Source organism: Monodon monoceros, unplaced genomic scaffold (genome assembly GCF_005190385.1).
Source record: "Monodon monoceros isolate NGI ecotype Baffin Bay Population unplaced genomic scaffold, NGI_Narwhal_1 Super_Scaffold_14, whole genome shotgun sequence".
Lineage (NCBI taxonomy): Eukaryota > Metazoa > Chordata > Mammalia > Artiodactyla > Monodontidae > Monodon > Monodon monoceros.
In genome coordinates this window covers 63,920,837-63,940,574 of record NW_021703770.1, presented here as the reverse complement: position 1 = coordinate 63,940,574, position 19,738 = coordinate 63,920,837, and the positions used below count along the sequence as shown (strand labels likewise).

Below are 19,738 nucleotides of genomic sequence, written 5' to 3'. Positions count from 1 at the left end.
AAATCAAGAAGTGGGAGTCCTCTAGCTTGTTCTTTTCAAAATTGTTTTAGCTATTTGAGGTCTCTTGAGATTCCATATAAATTTGGGGAAGGGTTTTTCTATTTCTGCAGAAAAGGTCACTGGGATTTTTTTTTTTTTTGCGGTATGCGGGCCTCTCACTGTTGTGGCCTCTCCCACTGTGGAGCACAGGCTCCGGACGCGCAGGCTCAGCAGTCATGGCTCACAGGCCCAGCTGCTCTGCGGCATGTGGGATCCTCCCGGACCGGGGCACGAATCCGCATCCCCTGCATCGGCAGGCGGACTCTCAACCACTGCGCCACCAGGGAAGCCCGGTCACTGGGATTTTAATAGGGCTTGCATTGAATCTCTAGATCACTTTGGGTAGTTTTGACATTTTAACAGTATTAAGTTTTCCAATCCATGAACAGGGGATGTGTTTCCATTTGTTTATGTCTTTAATTTCTTTCAGCAATGTTTTGTGATTTTCACCGTACAAGTCATTCACCACTTTGGTTAAGTTAAATCCTGTGTAGTCTGGGTTTTTTTGATGCTATTGTAAATAGAACTGTTTTTGTAATTTCCTTTTCAGATTGTTTATTGTTTGTGTATAGACATTCAACTGATTTTTTTGTGTTGACTTTGTGTTCTGGTACTTTGCTGAATTCATTTTACTAACAGTTGTGTGTGTGTGTGTGTGTGTGTGTGTGTGTAATTGTTAGGGTTTTCTGCATATAATATCATATCATCTGCAAACAGAGATAATTTTACCTCTTCCTTTCCAATTCGGTTGCTTTTTTAAAATATAAATTTATTTATTTATTTTTGACTGTATTGGGTCTTCGTTGCTGCACGCAGGTTTTCTCTAGTTGCGGTGAGGGGGGTCTACTCTTCATTGAGGTGTGCGGGCTTCTCATTGCGGTCACTTCTCTTGTTGTGGAGCACAGGCTCTAGGCACGCGGGCTTCAGTAGTTGTGGCTCTTGGGCTCTAGAGCGCAGCCTTAGTAGTTGTGGTGCACGGGCTTAGCTGCTCCACGGCATGTGGGATCTTCCCGGACCAGGGCTTGAACCAGTGTCCCCTGCATTGGCGGGTGGATTCTTAATCACTGCGCCACTAGGGAAGCCCAATTTGGCTGATTTAAAAATTTTTCTCTTGCCTAATAGTTCCAGTACTATGTTGAATAGAAAGGGTGAAAGCAGGCACCTTTGCCTTGTTCCTGATCTTAGAGGAAAAGCTTTTAGTCTTTCACCATTGAGCCTGATGTTCACTTTGGATTTTTCATATGTGGTATTTATTATGTTGAGGTGGTTCCCTTCTAATTCTAGTTTGTTGAGTGTGTTTATCATGAAAGGTTGTTGTTAAATTCTGTTAAACGCTTTTTCTTTATCAATTGAGATGGTCGTGTGTTTTTTCTCCCCATCATTCTGTTAATATTGTCTATTATACTGATCAATTTTTATATGTTGAACCATCCTTATATCCCAGGAGTAAATCCCATTTGGCCGTGGTATTTAATCCTTTTAATATGCTGATATATTTGGCTTGCTAGTATTTTGTTGGGGATTTTTACATCTGTGGTCATAAGGGATACTGGTCTATAGTTTTCTTTTCTTGTAATGTTTTTGTCTAGTTTTGAAATCAGGGATATGCTGGCCTCCTAGAATGAGTTAGGATGTGTTTCCTCCTCTTCATGTTTTTGGAAAAATTGGAGAAGGACTAGTGTTTTTCTTTAAATGTTAGGTAGAATTCATCATTGAAGGCATTAGGTCCAGGGCTTTACTCTCTCAGGAGATTTTTGATTAGGGATTCAATCTCCTTATTAGTTATAGGTTTATTCAGATTTTCTATTTCTTTGTGATTTAGTCTTACATCTTAACTATATTAAATCTCCAATCCATGAACATGGATGTCTTAATTTATTTGGGGTTTTTAAATTTCTTTCAACAGTATTTTGTGGTTTTTAGACTGTTTAACTCTTGTTTAATTTATTCTAAAGTATTTAATACTTTTTGATGGTGTTGTGAATGGTCTTTCCTTAATTTCATTTTTATATTATTCATTGCTAGTTTATAGAAATACAATAGAAATTTGTATATTGATCTTGTATCCTGCAGTTTTGCTGAACTCTTTTAATTATTACTGTTTTTAGTGCATTTTTTTGCATTTTTCTGTATATATGATTTTTTAAAAATAAATTTATTTATTTATTTTTGGCTGTGTTGGGTTTTCATTGCTGTGTGTGGGCTTTCTCTAGTCATGGTGAGCAGGGGCTACTCTTTGTTGCAGTGCATGGCTTTCTCATTGCGGTGGCTTCTCTTCTTGTGGAACACGGGCTCCAGGCTCACAAGCTTCAGTAGTTGTGGGTCGCGGGCTCGAGAGCACAGGCTCAGTAGTTGTGGCACCCAGGCTTAGTTGCTCTGCGGCATGTGGGATCTTCCCAGACCAGGGCTCGAACCTGTGTGCCCTGCACTGGCAGGTGGATTCTTAACCACTGAGCCACCAGGGAAGTTCTCTGTGTATATGATTATGACATCAGTTAATAAGAGGTTACTTCTTCCTTTTCAATCTAATGCTTTTTATTTCTTTTTCTTGCTTAATTGCCCTGCCTAGGGCTGCCAGTACGATGTTGAATAGATATTATGAGAGTGGGCATTTTTGTCTTATTCTGTTCTTAGGTGGAAGGCATTCAGTCTTTAACCATTAAGTATGATGTTAGTTGCAGGTTTTTCATAATTGCTTTTATTAGCTTGAGGAAGTTCCTTTGTATTCTTTGTTGATTATTTTTATCAAGAAGGGGTATTTAGCGTATTCTTTCAAAATTTTACTAACTTGGAAGTTGAATTTTGCGAAATGCTTTTTCTGCATCTGTTGAGATGATCCTGTGGTTTTTGTTCTTTATTCTGTTAATGTGATGTAGTATATTTATTGGTTTCAGGTATATTAAATCAACCTTGTATTCCTGTGATAAATCTCACATGGTCATGGAGTATAATCCTTTACATATCTTGCTAGATTTTTCAGTTTACTAATTTTTTGTTGAGGATTTTTATCTCTGTATTCATGAGTGTTACTGGTCTTTGGTTTTTGTTTTCTTTTGATGTCTGTTTGATTTTGGTATCAGGATGATACTAGCCTAATAGAATTAGTTGGATGCATTCTTCCATTTTCTATTACTTTGGAGAGTGTGTGAAGGATTGTTGCTAATTCTTCTTTCAGTGTGGTAGAATTCACCAGGAAGCCAGTTGATCCTCATCTTTTCTTTATGGGTAATTTTTTGATTACTAATTTAATCTCTTTCCTTGTTATTGGTTAATTTCATATATTGTTTTTGCATCGGTTCTGGTAGTTTGTGTCTTTCTAGAATTTGCCCATTTCATCAAGATAATCTAATGTGTTGGCATACAGTTCTTCATAGTATTCCCTTACAATCTTTTTCATTTTAATAAAGTCAGTAGTGATGTTTCTTTTATTTTTTTATTTCAGTAATTTTAGTCTTCTTATTTTCATTCTGGCTAAACATTTATCAATCTTGTTGATCTTGTCAAAGGATCAGCTATTGGTTTAGTTGATTTTCTCTGTTGTGCTTCTGGTCTCCATTTATTTCTCCTCTAATCTTTTTTTTTGCGGTACGTGGGCCTCTCACTGTTGTGGCCTCTCCCATTGCGGAGCACAGGCTCCGGACGCGCAGGCTCAGTGGCCATGACTCACGGGCCTAGCCGCTCCGCGGCATGTGGGATCTTCCCGGACTGGGGCACGAACCCGTGTCCCCTGCATTGGCAGGCGGACTCTCAACCACTGTGCCACCAGAGAAGCCCTCTCCTCTAATCTTTTTATTTCCTTCTTTCTGTTTACTTTGGGTTCAGTTTGCTCTTATATTTTCTAGTTTTTGAAGGTGGAAGTTTAGGTTATTTAAATATAGTGTATTCTTTTTAAATATATACACACTACAACTATAAATTTTCTTTTTATTACTGTTTTAGCTTCAGTCCTTAAATTTTATACATTGTGTTTTCATTTTTATTCATCTCAAAGTATTTTTCAGTTTCTCATTTGATTTGTTCATTGATCCATTGGTTAGTTTGGGGTATATTGTTTAATTTCCACACAATTGTGAATTTCCCAAATTTCCTTTTGCTACTCATTTTTAATATAATTCCATGGCGGTTAGAGAACATATTTTGTATTATTTCAATCCTTTTAAATTTATTGAGGCTTATTTCATGACCTAACCTGTGGTCTGTGCTAGAGAATATTTCATATGTGCTTGAGAAGAATGTGTGTTATACTGTTTTGGGGCAGGTAGTTTTATCAATGTGACTTAGATCTAGCTGGTTTATAGTGTTTTTTATTTTCTGTTTCCTTGTTGAGCTTTTGTGCAGTTTTTCTATTATTAGAAGTAGTGTATTGAAGTCTTCAGTTATTATTTTTGATTTATTTATTTCTGTCTTCAGTTCTGTCTGTTTTTGTTTCCTGTGTTTTGAGTCTGTAGTTATGTACATATATGGTTATAATTGTTATGTCTTACTGATCAGTTGACCCCTTTATTGGTATAAAAGATCCTTTCTTTGTCTCTAGTAACAATTTTTGACTTAAAATATATTTTGTCTGTTAACAGTACTGCTACTCTTGTTCTTTTCAGTTGCTGTTTGCATGATATATAATTTTCTGTGTTTTAACCTCAGTGTAGTCTTTGAATCTAAAGTGTGTCTCTATGTAGACAGCATACATTTGCGTCCTACCTCCCACCCCTTCAATTCTGCTAGCTTTTGCTTGTATTTACATTTAATGTAATTCCTGTTAAGGTAGGATCTCTGTCAGCCATTTTGCTATATATGTATCTCTTAAAAGTATATTTTATGTCTTTTTTGTTTCTCTGGTTCTCCATTAATTCCTTTTCTTTGATGTTAAATATAGCATTCCATTTTAATTCTCTTGCTTCTTTTAGTGTAATTTTTGTATTATTTTGTTTGTGGTTTCCTTGCAGATTGAAATTAATATTTTAATTTAAAAGAACTGAGTTCAGATTAACACCAATTTAATTTCAGTAGTATACAAAAATTTTTCTTTAATATAATGCCATTCCTTTCCTTTTTTTTTTTTAAAATTGGCTCATTCTACTCCATTCCAAGCCTTATCTTTTTTTTTCACATCTTTATTGGAGTATAATTGCTTTACAATGGTGTGTTAGTTTCTGCTTTATAATGAAGTGAATCAGCTATACATATACATATATCCTCATATCCCCTCTCTCTTGCATCTCCCTCCCACCCTCCCTACCTTTCCTTCTTCTTGATGCCATTGTTGTCAGACAAAGTGTATCTTTATACACTTAAGCTCCTCAACACAATTTTATAACCCTTCCTTCCTTCCTTTATGTAGTTGTCTTTTAAATCAGATAGAGAAGAATACAGTTACAAATAAAAACATATTTGTAATATCTTTTTTAAAAATTTATTTTTAAAATTTTATTTATTTATTATTTATTTTTGGCTGCATTGGGTCTTTGTTGCTGTGTGTGGGCTTTCTCTAGTTGCGGCGAGCGAGAGCTAGTCTTCATTGTGGCGCATGAGCGTCTCATTGCAGTGGCTTCTCTTGTTGCGGAACATGGGCTCTAAGCACGCGGGCTTCAGTAGTTGTGGCACATGGGCTCAGTAGTTGTGGCTCGTGGGCTCTAGAGCATGGGCTCAGTAGTTGTGGCACACGGGCTTAGTTGCTCTGTGGCATGTGGGATCTTCCTGGACCAGGGCTCGAACCCATGTCCCTTGCATTGGCAGGCAGATTCTTAACCACTGCACCACCAGGGAAGTCCCATATTTGTATTATCTTTCATCTTTACCTATGTGGTTACTGTTACTGGTGGTCTTTATTTCTTTGTGTTTACTCCAGTTACTGTTGAGTGTTCTTTATTTCAACCTGAAGTGCTCCATTCAGTATTTCGTATAAGACAGGTCTATTAGTGATGACTTCTCTGATTTTTATTTAATAATGTTCTAATTTCACTTTTAGTTTTGAGGCATAGTTTTCCTGGATATAAAATTCTTGGTTGACTTTTTTTTTTTCTATTAGCACTTTGAATATGTCATCTCATTGCCTGCTTGCCTTCATGGTTTCTGATGAGCTGTTAATCTTATTGAAGATCCCTTGTATGTGATGAGTTATTTTCTTGCTGCTTTTGAGATTCTTTCTTTGTCTTTGGGTACGTTGACTATGATGTGTATAGATGTGGATCTCTGAGTCTTTTGCATAATTTCTAAGAAGTACGAGCCCTGGATCACCAGGGAAAAAGGAGAAAAGGAAGCTTGAGAGGAGCCTTCAGTTGTTAGGGAATCATTGCTCCTACTTTACCCAACACTTAGAACCTCTTACCTTTGACACAATTCCCATCCCATGCCTCCATAAACAGGGCAAGGTTTTAGGGATTTTATTAGTCGTATACCATCAATACCATCAATAAAATCTATGACTCAGTGAACAAAAGAGAAAAGTGTGTATAAGTTTACGTATTTTTTCCATTTCTTTATTTTTAGTTTTGAATGGTGGTTATCTTTGCTCTTTGTTTTATGTGCTTTCTTTGTGTACTCTTTCAGAAATATATTTCTTGAAATGTGGAAGCAATATCACTCTTTAAGCAAAAATGATTGGAAAATTGATGAGAGACAGAATTATAGGAGGATGATACAAATTTGTTTAACGGAGGAGGGTAAAAAGTACAGAGATTATTAATGAAGCTACCAGTGTCTGAGTAAGAAAAAGGGAAATTCCCAAAGCAGTTGGTAAAATAGAAAGTGAAGATTAGGGACTTTCAATACTTTTCCATGGAAAATGTGACGTTCATATTCAGAAATGACAAAATATACAAGGATATAAACCATAAGTGGGAATGGGCTTGCAAAAAAAGAATGACAGAGACCTCAGATTAGGAATTGTTAGGCAAAATATAAAATGGTCATATTGATCATGTTTATATCAGGGCATAAGAAACTATGAAGAATGACCAACAGATTTGAAATAGAATTAACTAGATATTTTAGTAAAAATTTTAAATAATTGAGAGTAGTAAGTCAATGGATGGGCCTTAATAGCAGATTTGACATACCCAAAATGAGAATTAATAAGTTGGAGCAATGGTTTTCAAATGTGGTTCCCAGAGTAGCAGCATTTTGGTAACATGTTGGAAATGCAAACTCTCAGGCCCCATCCTACCTATGAATCAGAAACTCTATGCTGGGGCCCAACAACTTGTGTTCAATAAGCTTTCCTGGTGATTCTGATGTACACTAAAGTTTGAGAACCTCTGAACTAGTAGATCTGAAGAAATTCAGCCAGAACGGGGAGAAAAAGACATGGAAAATATGAAAAAGGGGGTAAAAATTATGGCACTATAAAGGTTTAAGTGTAACTAATTGGAATTCTAGAAAAAGAGAGAGAATGAGATGGAAGAAGTATTTGAAGAGATGATATCTTAAAATTATCTACAATTGATAAAAGGTCCTAATCTATAGATTCTAGAAGCCTAATACCTCTCAAACAGGAGAAATAAAAGAATTCCATACCAACACAATCATAGTAAAACTTCAGAACATAAATGAAATACAGAGGAACTTAAAATCAGCCAGAAAGAAAAGACATTACTTTCAAGTGAACTCTAGGAAGGAATTCAGAAGATAACTATAGATACCGTCAATTTGTTAAGATGATTTTGTACTCAGCAAAGTTATTTTTCATGAATGAGATTGAAATAAAAATATTTTAAGAGAAACAGCTGAATTTGCCACTAGCAGACCCTTAGTAAGTACAATTCTAAATGCAGAAGGAAGGTCACATACGGGAGGTCTGAGTTACATGAAAGAGTAGAAAGAAAAAAATGTGGTAAATATGTAGATGGAATTAAATAAATATTATGTATGGTAAAATTATAATGGGTTTAAAAGTAAGTAAAATTAAGAGTAATTAATAGGAATAGCATGTAATTTGGATGGGGTTAGATGGAGTTAATGTGTTTAAAAATCTTTGTATCATTTGTGAGCATTGTAAAGATTTCGATTAGCTTTAGTCTTTGATAAGTTATGTATGGGTGTTATATTTCTAGGATAACCACTAAAAATATATGGACAAAAGGTGCAACTTACTAATGTGCTAGAGGAAAAAGAAAATCCAAAAGGAGGCAAAAAAAAGAGAAAACAAAAAGAAACATTGAATGGTTTAAGGAGCCTATTTAATCTGATTGTAAGTCCAAATTAAATGGCAAAATTAAATTTGATGTTAGTAAATGGTAAAGTATATAGGTCAGAGAGAAAGCTTGTCATACTAGTTGCAGAAGCAAAATCCAGGTACATGTTACTTATAAGATATACTTGAGCAAGTGGTAGAGAAAAGTTGAAAGTAAAAGGGTACAGATATACTAGGAGACTATGAATTATACTAAAATTTGTTTACCTATAGTAACATTAGATGAAATGGATTTTTCAGTCATAAAGGTTTGTTTGGGACAAAGAGGATCCATTTATAAAGAATAGAGGTTCATTTTAGCAGGATAATATAACAAAAATTTTTATGCACCTGAAAACATCATCTCAAAATTCATAAAGCAAAAATTTAAAGAACTGCAGGTAAAAGTTGACAAATATAGTATCCTAATGTGAGACTTTATTACTTCTTTATATAAGTGTTAGATAAAGCAGAAAATAATAAAGTTAGAGAATAATTTACTTAACATAATTAACAAGCTTATTTTAGTGGAAATGTATAGAAATTCACCTCAAACTTGAGAATATCTGTTTTTACTAATCTCACAAGAATATTTATAAAACTTACCACATCCTAGTCCTTAAAGGAAGTCTCAGTAAATTTTGGTAGACTCATATCCTATGGACCATTTAAAGTAGAAATCAATTTTTAAAATAACAAACCCTTGATATATTGGAAATTAGAAAACAGGGAACAAATTAGGAAATATGTAAAAAGGATGAAAATTAAAATATTTATCAGGCATTTAAAAAGTGAGAAAAAGAATAGCAAAGTAAACCCAAAGAAGCAAGGAAAGAAATAATAAAGAAGAGAAATAAATGAAATAGAAATATATAATACTGAGGATCAACAGAATCTAAAGTTCTTTGAAAAGACTATTAAAATAGATAATTCTCTACTGATGTTGGTCAAGGAAAAAAAGAAAAAACCAAAAGTGAAAGGTATAAATAAGAAATATTAGGAATGAAAAAAATTGTCACTTTAGTTGTAGTTAACCTTAAAAAGACAATAAAAATATATTATGAACAAGTTTATGACAGTGAATTTAGAAATTTAAGTGAAGAAAAATTCCTATTAAAATTTAACTTAATAAAACTGATAAGTAATAAAAAACATTGATAATATCAAAACTGTTTTAAAATTTGGGGATCACAAGTTTCAAATCATCCCACAAAATAAACTCTGCATCTAGATGGACTGGTTAATTACACCAGACATTCAAGGAAAAAAATTAATCTTAAACTAATACAGAGTATCAAATTCATACTGCTACTGAGACTATGATACTCTTGATACTCAAACCTGACAAGGCCAATATGAGAATAGGAAGTTATAGGCTAGTTTCACTCACAGGAGAATCCTAAAATTGAATCTCATAATGTAGAAAAGGATATTTCATCCCAAATTGCAATTATTCTGGAAAGTAGAATGAATAAACTTAGTATTTCATATCAACTAAGAGTGTAGGCTCTGCAGGCAGAGTGCCTTGGTTTGAATCCAGGTTTTACTAATCAGCTTAAGGCAAGTTTCTTAAGTTTTATTTCTTGTTTGTTAATTGGGATAATAGTGGTATCAACTCATAGGGTTATTCTGAGGATTGAATGAATTAAAATATGTAAAGCATCTAGAACCATGTCTGATATATACTAAATGCTAATTGGTGTTAGATATTGACATTATGGTAAAATCAGTTACTGTAATACATCATATTAAGAGAACAAAGAAGAAAGCTATATGGTTATCTCAATAGATACAGAGAAAGCATTAATAAAATTCAATATGTCAGTATATTAGAGGGAGAGCTGCTTACACTGAGAAAGTATAAACATGAAAAACCTACATCATATATTTTACTTAATGGTGAAATGTTTAAAATACTCTTTGGGATTGATAATAATGACTAGTGTAATTATCATTACTTTTAGGGCTCAATAATTGTAGCAAGGTCAAAAATAAGAAAGGAAGGAAGATAGGTACAAGGATTAGAAAAGAAGAGAGAAAACTGATATTATTTGCAAAAGAATGTACAGAGAAAATATAGAATTAATAGGAGTGTTAGCAGAATTGATGAACACAAAATTAGTATATAAAAAGCAGTTGCAGGAAATGGTAATTTCTTAAAATGTTAAATGTCTACTTACCATACAACACTGCAGTTCCACTGCTAGGCATATACTAGAATGTCCTCTAACACCATATACAAAAATAAACTCACAGTAGATTAAAGACCTAAATGTAAGACCAGAAACCATAAAACTCCTCAAAGAAAACATAGAACACTCTTTGACATAAATTGTAGCAACGTTTTTTTGATCCATTTCCTAAAGCAAAGGAAATAAAAGCAAAAAATAAATAAATGGAACTTAATTAAACTTAAAAGCTTTTGCACAGCAAAGTAAACCATCGACAAAAGGAAAAGACAGGCTACTGAATGGGAGAAAATATTTGCAAATGATATGACCGATGAAGAGTTAATATCCAAAATATATAAACAGCTCATACAACTCAGCATCCAAAAAACAAACAACCCGATTAAAAAATGGGCAGAAGACCTGAATAGACATTTCTCCAAAGAGGATGTGCACAGGGCCAACAGGCAAATGAAAAGAGGCTTAACATCGCTAAGCATCAGAGAAATGCAAATTAAAGCCACAATGAGATATCACCTCACTCCTGTCAGGATGGTCATCAAAAAGAACACAACTAGCAAATGTTGGTGAGGATGTGGAGAAAAGGGAACCCTGGTACATTGTTGGTAGGAATGTAAATTGGTGCAGCCACTGTGGAAAGCAATATGGAAGTTCTCAAAAAGCTAAAAATAGAACTACTGTATTACTCCCCACTCCTGGGTATACATCTGAGAAAAACAAAAACACTAATTCGAAAAGATACATGCACCCCATTGTTCATAGCAGCATTACTTACAGTTGCCAAGATATGGAAGCAACCTAAATGTCCATCAACAGATGAGTGGATAAAGAAGGTGAGATTTATGTACACAATGGAATACTACTCAGCCGTAAAAAAAAGAACAGAATTCTGCCATTTGCAGCAACATGGATGAACTTGGAGGGCATTATACTAAGTGAAATAAGTCAGAGAAAGACAAATACTGTATGATATCATTTATATGTGGAATCTAAAAAATACAACAAACTAGTGAATATAACAAAAAAGAAGACTCACAGATATAGAGAGCAAATCAGTGGTTACCAATGGGGAGGGACAAACTTTTGGGTGTAAGATAAGCTCAAGGATATATTGTACAACATGGGGAATATAGCCAATATTTTTTAATAACTGTAAATGGAAAGTAACCTTTAAAATTGTATAAAAAATAAAAAATATATTTAAAAAAATCCCCAAAACAATAAAGCACACATTTTATTTTTGCCAGCAAAAAAAAAAAAAAGGTGATGATGTTGTTTTCGGAGATAGGAGCCTTTTGTAGTCTCTTTTTTATTAATACAGTTTTATTTTTAAAATAATATTTGAGTTTATCTTTTATAATAAAGATATTTAAATATAATGTTTTCTTCAAAGTGGCTATATTCCTGTATTTTAACATGTATTATAAACAAATAGTACTTTATTCCTTGAGGTTTATATTACTGTAATATGTTAAAAATTCTTTATTGATTCCTTGTAAGTTTTTTAAAATTTTAAATTTATTTGGGATAGTCAGACTCTTTACTGTATTTATATTGTTTTATTCTTGAAATGGCTAGGAAGTTATTTTCAATACTTTATTTTGGAGCAAATTTATTGAGTAAGTCATTAGTTATGATATTACTAGAGGGACTTCCACTGCATTCAGAAAAGTGCGTAAGTAATATGTATATTGCTTGATGAATTATCACAAACTGTTTTTACTTGTATGTGAAAGTTTTACTTGCATGTAACTGCCACCTAGGTCAAGAAATAGATTCAGTAGATTTGAAAGTTCCATTAATTGTGAAAGCAGAGATGGGGTTATTTACTTAAGGATTTCTCTTTGAACTATAGGGAAATTCTTTTCCTATTTTAAATGTACTTAAATGCCATGCTCTTTCAAAGGCGTGTTGCATTTTCTTCTTGTTTTGTTATAAATGAATCTGGATTATTGTGTATTTGATATAGGAGTACGGTTGGACAGAATGAACTGAAAATTACAAGTGATCGAGCAATAAATTCAGGATTGTTTTTTGAAGGTAAACCAAAGCCTTCAAAACAGTCACTTCAGTCTTACCAAGAAGCTTTGCAGCAGCAGGTATTCATTCATTTTTTTATTCATTCGTTTGTTCATTCATCTAATGTTAAACATCTTATGTGTTAGTACAGTGGTCTGTTAAAACTCAGAGTGTGGCAGAGGAGAACAAATTCCATTTATTTATAATTCAGTGTGATAAGGTTTGATGTAGGTAGACTGGAATGCATGGGATAGGGAGAATAATTGCCTGGGCTGTTAGGAGGGCTTCACATGGTTGATGATATTTGAGTTGCATGTTATACAGTGAATAAATGTGAAATTCCTGGTGTATTCAGTGAATGGAATTGATGTAGGAGAAGGGGCTGGAGTGTTAGATTGTGCTGGATTGTGAAGGATGGCTAATAAGGGGTTTTCAGTTTCATCTTGTTATCGGTAGCCAAAGGGAGGACATTTTAAACCAAAGAGTGAAAGAAATAGTTGATATGAGTAGATGTGGCTTTCAGGAAGATACCTGGTTCTGATATGGATGGTTGGGAAAGAGATGTGGCAGAGAAACCTTTTAGTAAACTATTGAGGTAGTCTAGCCAGGAGGTAACAAGGCCCTGAACCAGGTGGGGAAGATGGGAGGGCATCCAAGAGACAATTCTGGGGTTCCATTGGTAGGGCTTAGATTTAGGGAGTGAGGAAAGAACAGAGGGCTTGAAGATGATTCTGAGTGTTGTAATCTGAGAGAATAATGAGGCTGTGAACTGATGGTAGGGAAAAAAGAGGTAGAATGCTTAGGGAGGAGGATAATGTTCTGTTGTGGTTTGTAATGTTTGGAGAGAGTTTACTTAAGAGTAACTGTATCAGGGACTTCCCTGGTGGCGCAGTGGTTAAGAATCCACCTGCCAATGCTGGGCACACGGGTTTGAGCCCTGGTCCAGGAAGATCCCACATGCCGTGGAGCAACTAAGCCCGTGCATCACAACTACTGAGCTTGCACTCTACAGCCCGCGAGCCACAACTACTGAGCCCGCGTGCCACAACTCATGAAGCCTGTGCACCTAGAGCCCGTGCTCTGCAACAAGAGAAGCCACTGCAATGAGAAGAAGCCTGTGCACCGCAACGAAGAGTAGCACCCGCTCATCGCAACTAGAGAAAGCCCTTGCGCAGTAACAAAGACCCAACGCAGCCAAAAATAAATAAATAATAATAAATTAATAGCTTAAAAAAATAAAAGAGTAACTGTTTTAGATGTATGGGTTTTTTGAGGGGAATACTCATATCTCCTCCAGAGAGGACCCTGGAACTCTAGGTATATATTCACCTGAGGTACTTTTCTACAAAGTTTCACTTGGATTTCTTCTAAAGCTCAGCTTTTTTGTTCAGTTTTTTACGTTGGGCAACCTCCTTGGAAGGTGGATTTTTTTAAATTACAGAATTACCAACATTATTTTTTTGTGTGTTATGATTCTACAAACAAAAGACTGCATTTATCTGTTTTCAAATGAGCATATTAAAAACGCCACCGACAAAACCAGATTTCCTAACTCTAGAATTTTATTTTATGTATGTGATAACTTCCTTGGCCTTTCTGGAGTAGTTGCTTAAATTTTCCATGCATATGGTTATGATTTTAAAAGTAGCTTTCCAAAATGTAGATCTTTATTCATTGCCTATTTATGCTTTTAGAGACCAACCCTGTGCTTATACTTGATGATGATAAGACTGTATTTGTTTTTATGCTTTCATAAAGTATACTTAAATAGCCCAACACTCTCCAGAGAGCTTTGAACCTTCAACAGCTTTGAATTTGGGGAATGGAGTTTGCCCAGGGTAGAGTAGGTCTGGTGGGGTATAGGAAGTAGTTGGCCCAAATCTCATGAGGTGTGAGGAGTAGTTTGTTGCTGGCCAGATCCCATGAAAGGGTAGATGAAAAAAGGAAGTAGGGAGATTTTGTTGGTCCCCATGAAACTGGTGAGGTTAGGGAGGGGATGAAGCTGGGGGGTGGGAAGATGGAGTTGGTTTAGTCCAAAGTGGCACCAGTGGCTGGAAAGGACTCAAGTGACACGATGTGAGGGAGTAGCAGTTATATATTCCAGCTATCAAAGTGTTGTTAAATTGTTTTTATTTTATTTTTTTATAAATTTATTTTATTTTTGGCTGCATTGGGTCTTTGTTGCTGCATGTGGGCTTTCTCTAGTTGCGGTGAGCGGGGGCTACTCTTCGTTGTGGTGCCCAGGCTTCTCATTGTGGTGGCTTCTCTTGCTGCGGAGCGTGGGCTCTAGGTGCGCAGGCTTCAGTAGTTGTGGCATATGGGCTCAGTAGTTGTGGCTCGTGGGCTCTAGAGCACAGGCTCAGTAGTTGTAGTGCACCGGCTTAGTTGTTCCATGGCATGTGGGATCTTCCTGGACCAGGGCTCGAACCCGTGTGCCCTGCATTGGCAGGCGGATTCTTAACCACCGCGCCATCAGGGAAGCCCCTTAAATTGTTTTTAAATATATTTGTGATGTTAAATTTTATAGTGAAGTATACTGAAAAAAAATTCAGTTTTTTCTCTAATAAGAAAAATAAACTCTGATATTAAAACTAACTTTTTGTATCAGAATACTTGTCAGCACTTATTACGAATGTTTCTTAATGTTGTTAAGATTCGAGAAAGAGAAGAAAGAAGAAAGAAAGAACGAGAAGAAAAAGAAGAATATGAAGCTAAATTAGAAGCTGAAATGAGAAGTTATAACCCCTGGGGGAAAGGTGGAGGTGGTGCTCCTCTGAGAGATGCAAAAGGAAATCTGATAAGTATGTTATTTCCATTGATTTGTTGTTTTTAAGAGAAACTAAGTTTAACTTTTTAAAAGAATGGGGAGTAGAAAAAAGTGGGAATCATAGTCTGTAAGGCAAGGTCTCTTTTTGTACAGCTTAATGCAAAAGAGGTATTTTGATAGTAAGCATAATAACAGGTTAGTTAAAAAGCCTTTTTTCTTCAGATTACTATTCATTTATTTTTATTACAAATTTTTCACCCTCCAATGATGATAACTCAGTTGCAGAGAAAAGTTCATGTTAGTTGGCAAGTTTTTACCCAAACTAGTAGTTAGAATTTTTAAAAGTTTTCTAGTAAAAACAATAAAACCCTTATTGCAATTTGTTTTTAAACTAGTAAGACGTCTTTAAAATAAGTGATCTGGTGTAGTGGGGGGATGTTATATTTAATTCATATATGCCATGTACTTGCACAATGCAGGGACTCCTTTGACAAAGATCTGGCCTCAGAAAGTTTTGGCAGGTTGCAGAATTATATTGATTTATCTTTCAATTATGTACTCTTAAAAATGTTCTATCTAGAAATCACACAATAAGCACTTTGAAAAGACGCTTTATATAACTTGTTATATATATTGGAATGGTCTCTGATTAGCTTTTAGCTTAGAATAAAAGCAGAGAAAGATAATGGGTTTTTTTTAAATTAATTGTAAATGAGAAATGAATAATTAGGAACCCATTAAAATGGTAAAAATGTAAATTTCACATTCTTTGGGTTTATGCTTTGTTGTAGGGATAGCTGAGTGATGCAATCAGAAGATTTTGAGGGGTACTGAGTTATTAGAGTTCTTAAGTATTATGCCTTTGATTCTTTGTTAAAGATGACTTTTTAAAAAAGATATATTTGAGGCCCACTTAAATTAATGAGATAATTCTTTTATTTTCCAAAGGATTTATTCCTTTCCTTTCTTCACCTCATAAATACTTTCCTCACAGTTTTGAAGACTAGAACTCTTACTCTCTCTTTATAGATGAGATGATTTTAGGTGATGCATAGATAAGCCTAGAAGTTAAATGTTTATTTGAATATATATTAGAAAAACACTGGTTTTCCATTAATGGATAGTACTATAACATTTCCTTTGAAAGTAAAGGCATTTAACGAAAAGTGCTCTAATGAAGAACTCCCATTTCTCAGAGGCTTAAGGCTTAAGGCAGTGTAAATTTACTTCTCACTTAAGTCACATTCTGATGCTGTTTGGGTGGTTCTCCTCCAAGAGGTGACTTGGAAATGTGAGCTTCTTCCATTGTGTCATTCCACCATTTTGGAGTCCTTTATTTCTAGCTGCACAGATGTGGTCCAGAGGGTGGGAGAACAAGTTGAGAATTTTGTTGGGGCCTGGCCTGAAAGTGGAGGAATATCACTTTTGTCTTTGTTCCATTGTTCAGACCTAGTTATAAGGTTCTAAAGTAACTGCTTGGGAGGCTGGGAAGTTTTGGGTTCTTTATACCCAGGAGGAGGACATGAGATTGATAAGCATCTACCCAGTCTTTGCTATTAAATTTAAATTGTAAATTGATAGAAACATAACAGTTACCACGAAGGAAGTGCTTATTTATGTAACAGAAACTTTGGGAAACACTGGAATAATTTCCTAGAAGTTTCCAGCTTGCTCTAAGATTATATCCAGTTCAGACAATACAATTACAGTGTTTTGTGTATGTTTAATTGGTGGAAGTGAGTAGGATAAGTGTTTGTTATTGAATTATAAAATACTGTTTTAGAATTGCTTGACCTGACAGGAATGGAGCAAACTTTTCTGAGATTTTTACTTTTAGTGGTAATGTTTAGTTTGCTTATTTAATGCTACAGTCATGCCATGAAATAAAAAAGGTGTGCTGTTTTATCAAATGCAGTGGAACTTTTTTTTAAGTGGTATTTTCAAAACAAGTAAACTCATCACTTAAAGAATATCAGTTTGTTTTGTATGTGGCTGTTATATTTTAGAGAGAGAGGGAACATAATTTTTCTATTTAAAATATGTAGTAAAGGGCTTCCCTGGTGGCGCAGTGGTTGAGAGTCTGCCTGCCAACGCAGGGGACACAGGTTCGTACCCCGGTCCAGGAAGATCCCACATGCCGCGGAGCGGCTGGGCCCGTGGGCCATGGCCGCTGAGCCTGCGCGTCCGGAGCCTGTGCTCCGCAGCGGGAGAGGCCACAACAGTGAGAGGCCCGCGTACCGCAAAAAAAAAAAAAAAAAAAAAATGTAGTAAAGTTCAGTGTTTTGCTTTATTTCATGAGATGGCCAAGGCCATATAACAGGGGTTATGTTGGGTAACTTTAATTCACCTGCTGGCTTTTCTACTTACTCCTGTTTCATCTTTGATCTTTTATTACAAACAAATTAAAGAAATTGAATGTGTTCACCATTATCTTTGCTCTCTAAGAAAGATCTCTTTATAAGGTAAACTCGTTATTAATAAAATATCAAAATCTGTTACTCATACAATTTTAACATAGCATCAACCATTTTAGAGTAAATACCTCTCGTTTTGATTACTTGTACTACACTTAAGATCTGCTTCTCAAAATGACAAAACTGTATCAATGGAGAACAAATCACTGATTACCAAAGATGATAGCTGAGGAGAGGGAGTAACTATGATGGAGTTTTTGGGGGTGATGGAACTCTTCTGTATCCTGATTATGGTGATGTTACTTGACTCTATTGTATATTAAAAATTTAAAAAACCTGTACACCAAGAGAAAAAAAGTAAAAAAAAATTTAAAAATACTTAACCAATTTGAAAGATAGCAGAAATATCTCATAGTTCTAATTGATTAATAGCAAGATTGCTTCACATATATTTGGTTAAATATTTGTATTTCTTTTATGTATTATATTTGCCCCAGTTAGATTTACGTTTGTTTTTATACTGTTTATTGAGACACAATTTGCATACAATAAAATTCGCCTTTTTTTTTTTTTTTTTTTGCGGTACGCGGGCCTCTCACTGCTGTGGCCTCTCCGGCCGCGGAGCACAGGCTCCGGACGCGCAGGCCCAGCGGCCATGGCTCACGGGCCCAGCCGCTCCGTGGCACGTTGGGATCCTCCCAGACCGGGGCACGAACCCGTGTCCCCTGCATCGGCAGGCGGACTCTCAACCACTGCGCCACCAGGGAAGCCCAAAATTCGCCCTTTTAAAGTGTTTTGTTCATTGAGTTTTGACAACTGATTCTGGTAACCACTGCCATAATCAAGATATTGAACATTTCTAACTTATCCAGCCCGATACCCTTGTTAAGTCTCTGATCTGCACTCTTTCACAATAGTATTGCCTTTTATGTTTTTTTTTTATGTCTTTGTCATACAAAAACTTAGTATGATGTTTTTGAGATTTATCCATGTTGTTATATATGTCAGTAGTGTATTTCTTTTTATTACTGAATAGTATTCTGTTGTGGGGAAGCACCACAGTTGTTTATCCATTTACCAGTTGATAGACTTTTGGATTCTTTATAGTTTGAGGCTATTATGAATAAAGCTGTTATAAACATTCACTTACAGGTCTTTGTGTGGACATAAGTTTTCAGTTTTTTTGGGTAAATGCCTAGGAATGGAATTGCTGGGACATATAATAAGTGTATGTTTACCTGTGTAAGAAGCTCCCAGACCTCTTCCCAAAGTGGTTGTGCCATTTTGCATTCCCACCAGCAGAGCATGAGATTTCCCGTTGCTGTGAACCCTCATCAGCGCTTGAGATTGTCTTAGAAATTTGTCAGTCTATTAAGTGTGTAGTGACATCTCATTGTAACTTTTTGTTTTGAAATAATTTGATTTATAGAAGAGTTGCAAAGATAGTATAGAGAGTACCTTTTACCTAGGTTCCCTTAATGTTAACACCTTATGTAATCTTGGCATAGTGATCAAAACTGAAAATTAAAATTGTTATGATACTATTAATTAAATGATAGACTTTATTTGGATCTCACCAGTTTTTCCCCTAAATCCTTATTCTGTTCCAGACTGTAGTCCAGGATCCCATGTTGCATTTAGCTGTCATGTGTCTTTAGTCTCCTCCAGTCTGACAGTTCCTCTTTCTGTGTCTTTTTTGTTTATATATATATATAATAGCTTTATTGAGATCTAATTCCCATAACACACAATTTACCCATTTAAAATATACAATTCAGTAGTTTTTAGTATATTCATAGGGTTGTGCTAAAATCACATAGTCAACTTTAAAACAATTTCCCCTTTGAATTGCTTTGGTACTTTTGTTGAAAATCAGTTGACCATAACGTTATTTCTAGACTCTCAGTTATGTCTCATTGATGTAGATGTCTGTCCATATGCCCTGTTACTCTCTTCATTATTGTAGCTATGTAGTAAGCTTTGAAATGGAGAGGTGTGAGTCTTTGAACTTTGTTCTTCTTTTTCAAGATTGTTTTGGCAACTTGACTTCCTTGGCATTTTCATATAAATTTTACTCAGTTTGTCAACCTTAACAAAAAAAAGCAAGCTGGGATTTTTCATTGACTTTGTAAGTCAGTTTTGC

The 19,738-nt window shown here is 35.2% G+C and overlaps 1 protein-coding gene across 6 annotated transcripts in view; it reads left to right on the top strand.

The window, feature by feature from the left end:
• Positions 1 to 19,738, top strand: part of CSPP1 (centrosome and spindle pole associated protein 1) — a 114,445-nt gene that overhangs the window by 50,232 nt on the left and 44,475 nt on the right. For all 6 annotated transcript variants that reach the window (XM_029222434.1, XM_029222435.1, XM_029222438.1 and 3 more), the window contains 2 exons: positions 12,365 to 12,494; positions 15,068 to 15,215. In XM_029222434.1, coding sequence (XP_029078267.1) covers positions 12,365 to 12,494; positions 15,068 to 15,215 — 278 coding nt within the window. The remainder of the gene's footprint in view (positions 1 to 12,364; positions 12,495 to 15,067; positions 15,216 to 19,738) is intronic.